The sequence below is a fragment of the Leptinotarsa decemlineata genome, unplaced genomic scaffold (genome assembly GCF_025532065.1).
Source record: "Leptinotarsa decemlineata unplaced genomic scaffold, Ldec_3_MD MMD2_P_RNA_scaffold_5, whole genome shotgun sequence".
In the NCBI taxonomy this organism is placed as follows: domain Eukaryota; kingdom Metazoa; phylum Arthropoda; class Insecta; order Coleoptera; family Chrysomelidae; genus Leptinotarsa; species Leptinotarsa decemlineata.
Window position 1 is genome coordinate 17,033,552 of NW_027412532.1, and position 15,371 is coordinate 17,048,922.

Here is a 15,371-nt window from a genome sequence, read left to right on the forward strand (position 1 = left end):
CTACTTTCATATAAACATTGAATTACACGAAAGAAAAAATTCTTTCGAAACAAATACTTCTATATGAACGCTGAATTATACAGAAGATACTTTTCTCTATTCAGTTTGTATATCGAACATTCGTGGAGGAATAAGAATCAGATATCATTCACATGAGTTCTACTTTGAATGAATGGTAATAAATTGTACTCACATGGAACACTGTCACCCTAACTGGTATACACGTGTTTCGCCTTAAGACACTTGCCCTAAGGCTCTTCAGTACCAAATTGGATAACATTATAGAAAATTGAACTCTTTCAATATTCGATGTATAGATACTGATGAGATTTTATACTATAAATCCATATTCTAATGTGGACCATACTAAACTATAGGTAAGTAAGTGATGAAATACTATTGGAATTCTTACCAATTCTGACATCTGGTTCTGAGATGAACAGTTCGATTGATGATCTCATCAAAAATAATATATTTTCAAAGCTAATCGGATGGTTTGTGACACCATTTTGTTTTTCGTCTTAAAGTAGCTACTAACCACATTCCATTCATTTTTCTTTAAGAAAATACTCCCGTTCGTTTATTCATTCGGATGATTCGAGACTGAAATCAACCTGTTTGATATTTGACTTCGAATAAATCCATATAGAATCTCCATAAAACTTTCTATGAAAGCGGTCCCGAAGTTTTTCAATAACTTAATGGAGTAACCAACGTAGAATATTGAGCGTAAATAGTCTTGAGAAATGGAAAAGGCAGAAGTCCCTTCGATCATTCCAACTTTTTCATTCGTATAAGCGGAGTCCAAGAGAAAATTAAACGATGAAATTATTTGGCGACATTTATTTTCAAGTTTGAATTGGATCGTGAACTGAAACTTTTCGCAATCCTGTGAAATCATCGTTTTTAATATCCTTCGAATAATAACCTCCCTTTTTAAATATCCCTTTGATAACGTTTCGTACAAAATAAGTTCTTTATATTCATTTACTTTTATGCAGAGCCTTTTAAAGATATAATTTGAGAACGATTTGTTTTTGTAAAATTAGGTTCATGTAATTCCATATAAAATATACAACAACAATATACTCGTATGCAATTATAATTATCGATGAAAAAATGTGTCTTCTGAAACCAACTTATATTCTATCTATTGCATTAAAGTTTGCGTGAAAGGAGTTGACAATGTTTCATGGTGAATTTCACTAGTTCAGACTTCTATTAAAGAAGAAAGTAATTCAAATAATGAAATTATGGAACAACAAACCCGGAAAAACCTGCAGCACCACATCATCTGAAGATCTTGATCTGCCAATTTTCTCTCTTTCATAGAATGAAACGTAGGGTGTCTCCAGAGGCTCCAATGAATTCAAGACATGGCCAGTGACACGATTATCGTCAAAATTAAACCAGTCCGTTTCGTCTTTGACCAATGCGTAATAATGATCAGATTCAATTCCAGAACCACACTGAACAATGAGTGCATGAAGATTATGATAGCGGTCTGCTAGATTGAAGTGTTCATCTATTTCGAACCTTCGTAAGAGTTTGGTGCTTCCATCACAGGTTGAGTCGTGTTTGAAGATCATCAGTATATGATTAGATTGACTGGTGCCTCAGCTATACTTGTTTTCTTATATTAGTCAGTTAGTTTGGCGAATGTTTGGCAATACAGTTAAAAGTTAAATTTCAGATGATTTAACAATAAGCTTTGCACGGACTGGTTATCAGTCATACTAGAAAGGCTGGTTTGATTGTTTGATTTACAGCCAATCTTCAAGTATGCCCACTGACTATATGTGAAAAGTTTCTTTTCCTTGTACGAGGAATTGAGCAAATTTTGGATATACAAACCTGTTGTTTGTGTCCCCTTCTGAAAGAATTCTATTTTCAATTATCGGATATCATCGACTTCATGTTAATAATAGACACTACCTTGCACTGACGCGTGGCCAAACAGCACGAAGCCGGTCTGCAAGTGTGTTCCAATGATTGAAAATATATTGCGGTAGTTGTATCGCCAAAAAGATATGCAGGAATAACTTCAGTGAAGAATCCTGCTCTGAGACTAGTCGGATATAATCCAACGCCCTTCGTGGTACTAGTCAGGGGACTAGTTGTTTTCTGATGGGTATCAGTCTATTAATCCATAGTGTAGGGAGTTCAGACTGGCCTGAATGAATTGTTCCTTTAGATTATTTAAACCGTGTGGTAGTTGCGAATCCAGAGAATGCGTGAAGGAATCTGATGGAGGGTGTTTTGATCGAAGTACTGAAAGTGTGGATTCATCGTACTCGGCTAAGGTATCACTTGAGCTCAAGATTCTGATAGCTGACCTAATGTCACCATAAGCTATTTTACTCAAAACAAGCTAGAGAAGTTTTCGTTATATTTCCTTTCATCGATCTGAGATGAAATAACATTGGTCTTGGAATTAGTAAGTTTGATGTTTTTCTTCATAAGAGATGTGAGAGAAGCTTTACGGAAGTCCTTGGCATGTGGGATGGTGAACAAGGTGGATGAGGAAAAGTTAACCAGTTTTCCCAGCTTGTTTGAGAGTTTGTACTTGCGAATTTGGCAGTTTGAGAGACAGTTTAATAAGAGATAGGATTGTTAGCGGAATTTTCGACGAAAAGACGCAAAAGGCTTCATTGAAGACAAATGACATTTCATTATCAGAAGCAATAGACTTTTGTGTAATACAGGAGCTTATTGAAGAACAGGCAAGGGTTTTGCAGGATTCGGCAAAGGTAGAACAAAACTGGTCATCCACAAGAACTAAATCAATGGCTGTCAATTCATCGAATGGTTGTCATACTGCGCATGAATATAAGTACAAAACAAATTATTATTCAGAATGTAACAGATATCATAGTTTTAGAAGTTGTCCTGCATTTGGAAAATTTTGTAATTATTGTAAAGGTGAAAATCACTATGAGAATTGTTGTTTTTTGAAAATTTCTCACAATCAGACTGATAATTTCTCACAATCAGACTGATAATTAAGAAAAATTAAAGAAATTAAAATCGAGGATTCCAATGATGAATTTTTCATCTCCGAGATTGTAATTAATGAAATAACCAAAGCCTGGTATTCAAATGTTCAAATTGGAACAATATCAATTTCAAACTAGATTCGAGAAGTGAGGTGAATTTATTACCACAAACAGTTGAAACAAGATGATTTGAAGCTTAATGTTTCAAAACTAAGGCTCTGGGTAGAATATCATTAATATGCAATAATAAACACTATTTGAATTTCTTGATAACAAATGTAGAATCTCAACCTATTTTAGGATTGGAAGGCTGCATTGAACAGAATATTCTTAAACGAGTGGATATTGTAACTGAAAACTGTGAAATTGATAGAAAATTATACGTCTATTTTTACAGGTCTGGGAAAAATAGAAGGTGAATATCATATTTAATTAGATACAAATGTGACTCCGGTAGTTCATGCTTGTAGAAAAGTGAGATTCACTCTAAGGTCCAAACTAAAATAAGTATTGAATGAACTTAAGAATATAGGTGTTGTGTCGAAGGTTGATTACACAACAGACTGGGTTAATAGTTTGGTAATAGTAGGAAAAAAGAATGGATCTCTTAGATTATGCCTTGATCCAAAAGATCTCAATGAAGCTATAAAAAAGGAACATTATATAATACCTACTCAGGAAGATATAATTGCAACTATGAATGATAAAACATATTTTTCTGTTATTGACATGAGTTCAAGATTTTGGCAAATAGCATTAAACAAACCTTAAGTTGAATTGAAACAGAGCATCAGGCGTAAAAATAATTTTCCAAAATTTGATAACAAGCTGGTTAAAGAAGAAGTATCTAATATTACCGAAGAAGACTGGCAGAAAAAGATTAAAAAAGTAATTTTAGTTGAAAAAGACTATGGAGATTGGACACCACCATATCATTGGTGGAAATAAATTCATTATTGATTTAAATGACGACAGTGATAGTGAAACGGACGGAGAATATGGAAAAGGAATTATCAGCAGCTTTCGAAGAAAGTCAGTGAAGTATTTTTGAAGCGATCGATTGTATATATAATATATTATTATATATATATATATATATATATATATATTATATATATATATATATATATATATATATATATATATATATATATATATGTGAGTCAGTAGTTAGGTTAGGTCACAAGTGAGTAGGTCTATTTGACCCTCCATCGCAACCCGCAAGAGTTTATTATGGTTCACACCAATTCAAGTGCGAGTAAGTAGTATTCAGAAGTATTTTCAATCATCACTCTGTTATTTTAATCCCTACTTTTCCACTCATCTATATAAATGAAATATTGATTATTGAATAACAAAAAAACAAAACAACAACAACAAAACACTATATCGTTTACTTGAACTATATCTGCGGCTATTTTGCATTTGCATCTACTATTTTTACTACTACTATTCTACTAGTCAAGCCCTGTCATTTGATATATTGAGGTAGTTGTGGAATGATATGTTCTCCGCCATTTTGTAGCTGCGACCATTTCAAATTTGCATCTTTTTCAAATGATACTACTATTCAACTAGTCAAGCCCTGTCATTTGATACCCATATTGTGGTAATTGTGAAGAAATATATAATCCGCCATTTTGTAGCTGCAGCCATCTTGGATTTACAAAGATACAGAATTAATTAAATTGTATTGCCCTAAAAACTAAATATGTATATCAAATATCAGATTAATCTGTCAACAGGAAGGGGGTCAAACTTCAATTACTGAATTTGACCCTAACAAACAAACAAGGCAAGCTTAATAAAACCGTTCAATGAAAAAGTAGAGTTCTGATGTGAGAGGACTGTAATATACTACTCCTTATCGGTCGAAATATAATTATAGAGCCACTACTATATATTGACGAACTTTTATTTGTTTCAGGAACGTATTTCCTTCTATACGATTTCATCGATTTCTTCGAGAAAGACGGCCCTAGCTTTCTCCAGAGAGAGAAATATCACGATATTATCGATACGATATTCAAGAATATGAGTCGACTCGAACGTGACGCCATCGTTTTCCAGGTAAATATGCCAACTTCCTAAATGAGATTCTGAAGTGTCTACGTGTACTATTTTGACGTTGAACTTATTTCGTAGAGTTCATCATCATGATCATAATTGAATTGAAATACTGGGGTCCCTATCACATGAAATGGAATAGATACGTGATAGTTGATTTTTTCACACAGAGTTTTGGGTTTTATATTGATAGAGCCAAGCGATCACAAGTAAGCACGTTGAAACCAAAACATAAATACAAAGTATTCGTGGTTCAAAACCACTCATCGCAGTCTTGACTCACTGTATGATGTCTTTTGAGACTAGAGTAAAGTGTTCTGACTATCAAGAATCAAGAAAACTATAAGGAATCAGGAAAAAATCGAATTAATTCCCAAACATTCATTTTTTGGGAACAAAACAATTCAACTTCCTCATTATGACTAAATTTCACTTCTAGGTTAGTGTAAGTTTTAGAGTAACGTAGAGGATTTTGTATTTTGCCTCAACAACAAATAGTATTTTTCGATATATTAGTTATTGGAAATATCGATAAGGGTTTAGAGTTTGATGTTTATAGAAAGACTACGAGTTGAAAGAAAAGGTGGAGTCTGATATGCCAAAAATAATTGACTGGTTTATTCATCAATTAATAACAATAAACTTTGAAAAACCTAAATTTCTGGCTTTTACAGCTTACAGAAATCATTTACAAAATTTCAACACCCTCAGTAAACATAACGACGAGTCGATTATTGATATCAGATATAGGAATAAAATACTTTGTCTAATTTCCACTTACTTAATGTATTGATATATATTATATATAATATATATATATATATATATATATATATATATATATATATTATATAATATATATATATATATATATATATATATATATACGCCATTCGTACAACTGATGAGAAAAAACCATTTGGACAATGATTGCAAATTTCATTACGAAAGAAGGAATGTTGCCTATTTACAGGCAAGCATTTCTGCTTGCCATTAGTTTTGAAGGTTTCGATCATCTAGAGCTAACAAGGTGGGCAAATAAAATATTGGTTGTCATTGGGATGAGTGTTGCGTTATCGCTTGCTATAATTTATGGTTCCAATTTTGGTTTTCAACATCAAGTTTTTTGTTCTTCATTTCTTACATTTTAAATGATGGTTATGCTGGTTCAGAAATATGGAATTTCTTTATATTTTCAACTCACTATCGTTACTCTACCATCTGAGAAGATGGTGTTCGAATGAAAATTCCATTTGATGTTTATTTTCCCACATAAATGGAACTACCAGAAAATTTATGTTTTTTTATTGTTTGTGAAGGATCAATGATTTCATAGATATCGAAAGCGTACTTTCCATAAGAATTTTTTTTGTAGTTGGGTCAGTAGTATTTTATCTTCTCACTTTCAATTCCTATCATGAAGTGACTCAATATATCGTTTATATTCCATTATACATTTGATTTTTGAAATGATGAGAATTCTGAAAAACAGTAAAACAGTAAAGAGAGTTTACAAGAACTGATTTATTTTATTTTGTTTGCAGTATACGAATTGGGAGCATGTACACGATGGTTATCTCAATCAAAAAATGATTGGAGATGTTGTTGGTGACTACTTTTTCGTTTGTCCAACGAACAATTTTGCTGAGGTTGCAGCCGATAGAGGGATGAAAGTTTTTTATTACTATTTCACCATGTAAGTATTATTTTATTTCATTCAATAAAATATCAAATAATGAAAACTGTATCACGTGCATAGAATGAGTATGAATTTGTAATTCTATTCTGTAATCATTAAACTGTTTACTGAAATAATTCAGTATCAAGATTTATACCAATTTTTCAGGTGAAATAAATCTATGTTTGATGTTTTTTTTAAAGTCGATATATTGACTAAATATCTTGAATTTTAATCATCCAAAGGAAGAATTCGTTCAGGCCAGTCTTCACTTCTTCACTTACACACACGGTAGGTTCTATCAAAGAACAACCACTCATCTGACTAATGCCACGAAGGGTGTTGAATTATATTCGACAGGTGACAGTGCAAAATTCTTCACAGAATAAATCCCTGCATATGCTTCTGCCGGAATAGATTTCCAATTGAAGGAACGGGTACATTTGCAGGCCATTTTCGGGCTTTTTGGCCTCTCGTCAGTGCGAGGTAGTCTACATCAACACGAAGTCGATAATTTCCCATAATTAAAAATCAAATTCATTCAGAGAATCATACCTCGAACAAAGCTGAATGAATGTGAATGACAAGCAACATATCTTGCATAGCCCCGTCTGTCCTTAGGCGAGGTACTGACCAACTGCATATCCAAATATGATAATAATAATAATAATAGTAATAATAATAATAACCTGGATCGATTACCGTAAGGCATTTGATACAATTTCGCATGAGCTCATCTTGTATTTGCTCAGATGCCTTGCGGTACCCGATAACATAGTGAGATGCATTGAACAACTGATACCACTTTGGCGAACTCGCTTCACCATAACATCTGGTCAAGCAAGAGTCCAAACAGGGTGGGTCACTTTCAGAAGGGGTGTATAACTGTGGCACCCCCGAAACCGTAGGCACAAGGTCACCCATCTGTTTTATATGGATGATCCCAAACTTTTATGCCTCTGGAGAGAAGGATCTCCATCACTCCTTGAGGATGGTGGAAGAGTACACGCATGCTATCGGTATGAAATTCGGGATAGACAAATGTGCAATGGTTCATCTCAAAAGAGGACGATGCGGGGACTACGGAGAGGATGTGCAGCTCGTAGATGGAATCATCCTACATCATCTGGATGCCGGAAAGACGTATACTTACCTCGGTGTGGAACAACGCCACTCACAAGAGGTAACTGCAGTGAAAAACTCTCTCCGTGGCAAGTATCAGCACAAACTTCGACAGATCTGGTCATCGGAACTGTCGGGAAAGAACAAAGTAGCTGCAACAAATATGCTTGCCGTTCCAATCTTACTCTACTCGTTTGGAGTAGTAAAGTGGACTCGGGAGGAGCTGTATCAACTCGACGTAAGGACCCGAAAAATGATGCATCTCTATAGGAGTTTGCATCCCAAATCGTCCGTTCCACGGTTGTACTTCCCCGACAACAGGGAGGTCGTGGACTTTTGAGTTTGGAGTGTCTACGTGACAGAATGGTACTGGATACAGCCTGTAAAGTCGTCAGGAGTTCGGATCCCTTCTCTGCATGGTCCGTGACCATGAGAGAGCAGGAATTGGAGCATTTCTCCTTAGGGCAGCTGCTCGAGCAGCTGATGAACTCGGTATAGTATTCGACTCTGAACGAGGTGACTACAACTCTGTCACCGAGTTGGAACCCGTTCAGCAAAAAGCTCAGATAAAAGCCGCAGAGATCACCTTACTTCTGCGGAGACACAGGGATAAGCCGATCCATGGGGTCTTATTCAATAACATTGAAGACTTTGGCTTATCAAAGCGCCTGACGTTCGCTTTTCTCAGGTCGAGTGGGCTGAAGTCGGAAACTGAGGGGTTCATCATGGCTTGCCAAGATGGTATCTTCAACACCTTAGTCTACCGCGATCGCGTGATGGGTATAGAGGATCCTGACACAAGGTGCAGGGCCTGCCGCGAGGCGCCCGAGACCCTAATGCACTTGCTATCAGCATGTCCAGCATATGCGGTCTCGGCCTATATCCATCGACATAACGCGGCCCTAAGAGTGCTATATTACCATCTACGGCACTCTTACGGTATTGACGAGACACCGGTGTTGCCCTACGCTCCGGGGGATATTGAATCCGTTGTGGGGAACGAGAAGTGCCGAATTTATTGGAACTATTCGTTCCCCAATCTCAGGCTCATAAAGGCTAATAAGCCTGATGTAGTCCTTCTCGACCACCAGACCAAAACGATATTTGTCGTGGAGTTTTCATCTCCGGGTGAGACGAATATCGTCAGAAAAGAGGAGGAAAAACGGATAAAATATCGAGATTTTCTCTTCGAACTCCGCAGACTCTATCCAGATCACTCTGTCAAGATGGTCGTTCTGATTATTGGAGTCCTTGGTGGAATGATGTCTTCTCTACTCTCGAATCTCAAAATCATACCGCCTTGCCGCACTAAGGCAGAAATCTTAGCCGCACAGATGCAGAAGGCTATCATTCTTGGCTCACTGCGTTTGCTCAGGGCACATGATACTCGGACCCAATGATCACTTACCCCACGTTGTGGGGAGTGGTCATTGGTTGATTATGCTGGCGCGCCCTCCCGAATGTATCGGGGCTTCGGGGGATAGGGCCTGACCAGCGCACACTACGGTGAAAAAATAATAATAATAATAATAATAATAATAATAATAATACACGTATACCTACCTCGGGGTGGAACAACGCCACTCACAAGAGGTAACAGCAGTGAAAAACTGTCTCCACGGCAAGTATCAGCACAAACTTCGACAGATCTGGTCATCGGAACTGTCGGGGAAGAACAAAGTTGCTGCAACAAATATGCTTGCCGTTCCAATCTTACTCTACTCGTTTGGAGTAGTGAAGTGGACTCGGGAGGAGCTGTATCAAATCGACGTAAAAACCCGAATAATGATGAATCTCTATCGGAGTTTGCATCCCAAATCGTCCATTTCACGGTTGTACTTCCCCCGACAACAGAGAGGCCGTAGACTTTTGAGTTTGGAGTGTCTACATGACAGAATGGTACTGGATACAGCATGTAAAGTCATCAGGAGTTCGGATCCCCTTCTCTGCATGGTCCGTGATCATGAAAGAGCAGGAATTGGAGTAGGTCTTCTTAGGGCAGCTGCCCGAGCAGCTGATGAACTCGGTATAGTTTTCGACTCTGAACGAGGTGACCACAACTCTGTCACCAAGGCTTTTATCTGAGCAAAAAGCTCAGATAAAAGCCTCAGAGATCACTTTACTTTTCGGAGACACAAGGATAAGCCAATGCATGGGGTCTTCTTCGATAACATTGGAGACCTTGGCTTAACAAAGCGCCTGACGTTTGCTTTTCTCCGGTCGAGTGGGCCGAAGTCGGAAACTGAGGGGTTCATCATGGCTTGCCAGGATGGTGTCTTCAACGCCTTAGTATTCATTATATATGCTATATATATATATATATATATATATATATATATATATATATATATATATATATATATATGATGTGTTGTTTTTCCGGGTGTTCATCCGTTGTGTACTATTCGATAGTCGACGTTTCGCCATCATCTCAGATGGCATTATCAAGACGAGTTACTGCTTCGCTTCGAGAGGTGTAACTGATGTCAGGTTCTTCTTGTGGTGTTTTTATATGGTTTCGCTTGCGTAAGTTGTATGGATTTGTTACCTGTTTTTCTACCTGAGGGTTGTTGATGGCTTTTGGTAGTTCTACTACCTGTTTTTCTACCTGAGGGTTGTTAATGGCTTCTGGCGGTTCTCCTACCTGCGATGGTTCATTATCAATTTGTGGTTGTCTTTGGTGGTTGTTTTCAATTATTGTTCTCCAAATCCTTGGGATGTTTAGTGAGTCATCCCTTTTGTTGATGAGGCCTTGCTTTTCGATTTCGATAGCTTCCCTAATTTGTCGAATTCTTGGGTTTTGCACCTGTGCTATCTATTTTGTGGACTCAAAATTAATCTTGTGACCTGTTTGTAGATGGTGTTGAAAGAGGGCAGAACTAAACAAACCTCCTCAAACAAACTACATAAAAAGAAAAATGTATTCAATCCAATACAAGAACATTACGAAAAAAGCATCACACTTGAAAAATATAAATGAGAATGATAGTATAATGCAAAAAGCAAACACGATATTGAGAACATTTATACAGTAAATATAGATGATACATACTCGATAACTGAGCAAACACCTTTTTCGAGAGTACATTACTTAACTACCTAATAAATATTCAGTCCAATACAAGAACACCACGAAAAAAGCACTAATACACTACCTTCAGGCACACCATATTCAATATCAGTATTTCATTCATGATACCCATGTCTTCTAATATTTTCAGAAGTAGGACGTGAATCACAGAGTCGAAAGCTTTTGATAGGTCTATGAAAATACATAGACAGGACTTGTTCTCATTCAAAGCATTATTTAGTTTCGTGGTTAAAGCCAGGATTGCATCTGTTAACGTGTTTCCTTTAAAACCAAACTGCTTGTCAGATAAAATTTATATTTTTCAATATACGTAGTCAACTTTCTCTTTATTAATTACTCGAAAAATTTTTATGAGTGCGTTAATAATGATATTATCTACTTTTGTTATATCTCCCTTTTTGTGAAGTTGTATTAAAATCTAGTTTCTGAAGGCTGACGGCCATACACCATTTTCTATGCATTTATTGAGTATGTGAGATAATGGTTTCATAATGAAATCTCCAATAATTTTGAGAGTTTCAGTTCTAATTTCGACAATTCCAATTGATTTATCATCCCTCAAACCTTTCAATATCGTAATCAGGTAATTTTCTTTCGTAGGTAGTTCTATCGGCAAGTGTTTTTCCGGTTTTGCAAATTTTGTATTGAATTCGTTGGCTATGCTAGTTTTGTGAGTTATCAGCAGCAGGCCCAAATCGTATAATTGATTTTTGTTGAACTTTCACAGTGCGTGTTCTCGCAAAAACGATAAACAAACGTTCATTCAAACTATTGGAATTGGTTATCACGAAAAATCATCGGTCACTACATACTATTTGTAGGTGAATTAGAAAAAAGTTTTTCATTGTGAAAGGAATGAACTCTACCAAACAATTCGATATAAAAACTAATTCCATTAATTGAACTTATCTATCCATGACTTATCGATGAACTTTCCGGCCATTCGATTTGAAACATTCCCGAACTTTCCTTCTCACTTTTTATATAGCCGACAAACCGCGATTCTCTATCGGGAAAACATTCGCATTTATATGGCCCCATTCAAACGGTACGTGCGTGCTTACGCCGTTTAACAAATAATTAAAAAATTACGCGATGGCGAATCGCGTGAAGCGTTTTATGCAGTGAAGTGCGAAGATTGGAAAGCACATAATTAAATTCGTTCAAACATATTTTCATAATTTCAATTAGAAGTACATGAGAGATTGGCTCTGTTAACAAGAATGTTGCATGCAAAACGGCTGTTTCGCTTCACCACAATTTGCCGTGCATTTCATAAAAATGTCAGTATTTATGTTTTTCGCGATTTTAATGGGATCGGACAAGCGTAGACACATGCAGTTTATTTGTTGAGTGAACATTACTTCTTGTTCGTTCTGTTTAATAGTATGATATCTTTGGATATCTCTCAAAGGCAAACAGATATTGTTTATTATTTATTTATTTATTTATTTAATAATCATTTACAGGCAACTGAGAATAGTTTAAAAGGGGTAAATTTAGAGTTCAAAAAGGGTTGATTTTAGACAAAAAAACAATGAGCGACAATAAAACATATACTAGTATACTAGTATCTTCCCAGAACTATGGAAACAATCTATTATTTTTCCTATAAACAAAATTTCTAAACCTTTGACAGCAAATGAGTTGAGGCCCATTAATATATTACTGACAATATCAAAAATTGTAGAAAAGGCAGCCTATAGTCAGATATACTCTTACGTCTCTGATAATAACATCCTACCTGAACACCAATCTGGTTTTCGGAAAAATCACAGTACATCTAGTGCTCTGTTGAAAAGGACCGACGATATTTTTTCAGCCACCGATAATGAAAACGTCACTCTTTTCTTTTCTCGAGATAACAGTAAGGCTTTTGACAACAGGAATCACTATCTGATGTGCGCTGAACTTGGTTTTTTGGCATTTGACTTTATTAGTTTATTTTTGAAGAATATGAGCAACGTGTTGTAATGAAGAGTAGTCAGTCTGATAATATGAGTGCATGTCGTGGAGCCCTGCAAGGTTGAATTCTCGCCCTGCTACTCTTTATTTTCTACACATCTGACTTCTCCAAGGTCCTTAAGTTATTCAACATTCATACATATGCAGATTACATCAACTTGTACTACTCCGATAGAGTAAATCAGCTTATTGATCACGAAACATTGCTCAATGATATAAAAAATCTACTTCAGATTTCGCAGCAACACTGTCTAAACCTTAATCCTAATAAATCACCTTCAATGATTTTTGGAAAAGCAAAAGATCGTGGAAGGGCCATAGACAATATCGATTTGTATATTTGTATATTGATGGACATTCTGTGGAATTGACTGACAAAATAAAATGTTTAGAACTTCATACCTATAGACTACAACCTCAGATTTGTTCATCAAGTCAATACTCTCTTTCAAAGGTCGTGCGGTACTCTGAAACATCTCTATTCAAACAGACACTATCTTAGTAGGTCTCTAGAAATTACCTTTTCAGACGTACTGATTTTATCTATGTTTAATTATTGCGATGTCGTCTATGACCCTTGTATCTATTCCATGACTTCTGCAAGAATTCAGAAAGCCTACATTAGACTGATAATCAGCTTGAATTACAGAGATCATGTGACCCCCTTCAATTAATCAACTGAATTGGTTAAAAATGCAAAACAGATGAGAATTTCATTTCGCCTGTTTCATTCACAAACTGATGAAAACACAACAACCCACTTATTTAGTAAATAAACTTCTTCCTAGACATCAGATACACTCAAAAAACTTTAGATCTAACAATAATTTCGATATTCCGAATCATAACAGCACTATCTATGAACGATCCTTCACGTATTATGATGTAGCATAGAGATTGCAGTAGCAACTCATAATCGTAACGATTTATATGCTATGTATCTGAGGAAGTGTTGGACATTTTCGATGTTCTTAATATAAGATACAAAATGAGGGGACCAGACAGAAGAACGTTACTCCAGGTGTGGACGGGCAATAAAGGGCTTTAATAGCAGTTGGGTCAGTGAATTCGTAGGTTAGCAGTTTAATGAACCCTAGAATTTCCATGATGTTATGGATAGCCGTGAGTATATATAGATTGAAGTTCAAGGTGGGATCAAGCAATGAAAAATGTCATTAATGAATAAATTGAATAATAAAGAATCGAGGTGTGACCCCTGAGAAACACAAGAGGTTACTTTTGATAACGTGGAGTAGTGATAATTTGCTCTAATCATTTGATTCTTATTCGTGAGTGGAGTGGAGTAAGAGGTTATGGTTAACCCTGTCAAACGCCTTAGAGAAGTCAGGGTACACAGAATCAATCTGACAGCCTTTCTCCAAAGATTCCGACAGGAAATGAGAATAGATAACTAGGTTTGATTCAGTCGACTTCCCAGCACAGAAATCATTGTTCAGTTTTGATGCCAGAGCAATCGTAGGTAAGGTAATCTGCGAGTCATTGGTGCAAATTCTCATAAATCGTTTTTTACAAGTAGTATTCGATGGTTCTCTTTCGAAACATATATAACCAACGCTGATGTTTTTCAGAGTTCCACATTTTGTCTGACCCTATTGTCATCCACCTCGAAGATCTGTTAGAAAATTTTAGAAATCCAATATGTTGCCTGCATTTTCTTGGTCCACTTGGTTGCTGATCATCAAATGCCACTCTACTGGTATAGCAGAGATAGCTTCACATAAACTTGAAACACTATTTCGCACTATATAATTGCACTCACCTCAACAAAGTTCATTGATTCATGAAGCTGAAATGAAATCTTTCTGTAATTTTTCTCTCATAAATGCTATGCTCAAGCCACTCCGATAGCGATGTTTTGCAAAGAACTTCACAATCAAAGAATTAGGAATAAACTGCTTGCCAATCCCAACAGGTCTAGATCCTCTTAGTTGGTAGCTGAAGCTGTTGATCAAAATTTTACAAAACCCAGAATTTAATCGCTAACACAAGTGGATGGTTAAAATGCAACAACAGCTATAGAAAAAGCAAATCTATTTCCTGAACAATTTGAGCGATCATCAATATGGCTTTCGGAAACAAAGATCAAGAGGCGATTTTCTATCGTATGTCACCCATATTTGGAAGAATACAATCAAGAAACTTGGAGAGTCAAGAGCTGTCGTGCTTGATATTTATAAGGCCTTTGACCGCCTGTGTCATGAGGTTCCCTGTTAGAAGGTTCCCTGCAAGTGGCCGTCGATGGATATCTCTAGAATACTCTCACCTGGGTGGTCTCACCACTGTCCTGAATGTCTCCCGTTGTAGAGAATCCACTCATCATCACACGTGACGATTCGAACCAAAAGAGCTCCGTTATGATTGCGCAAAAGCAATGAAAAACAGACCTTGGGATGTAATAATTTCTGTCGATTAGTCAAATTGTGGGGCATTC

At 36.3% G+C, this 15,371-nt stretch overlaps 1 protein-coding gene across 1 annotated transcript in view; it reads left to right on the forward strand.

Moving 5' to 3' along the window:
* The window catches only part of Ace (Acetylcholine esterase), a 488,528-nt gene that overhangs the window by 277,432 nt on the left and 195,725 nt on the right, over nt 1-15,371 (forward strand). The window contains 2 exon segments of the mRNA XM_074169648.1: nt 4,924-5,066; nt 6,608-6,763. Of these exon segments, the coding sequence (XP_074025749.1) occupies nt 4,924-5,066; nt 6,608-6,763 (299 nt within the window).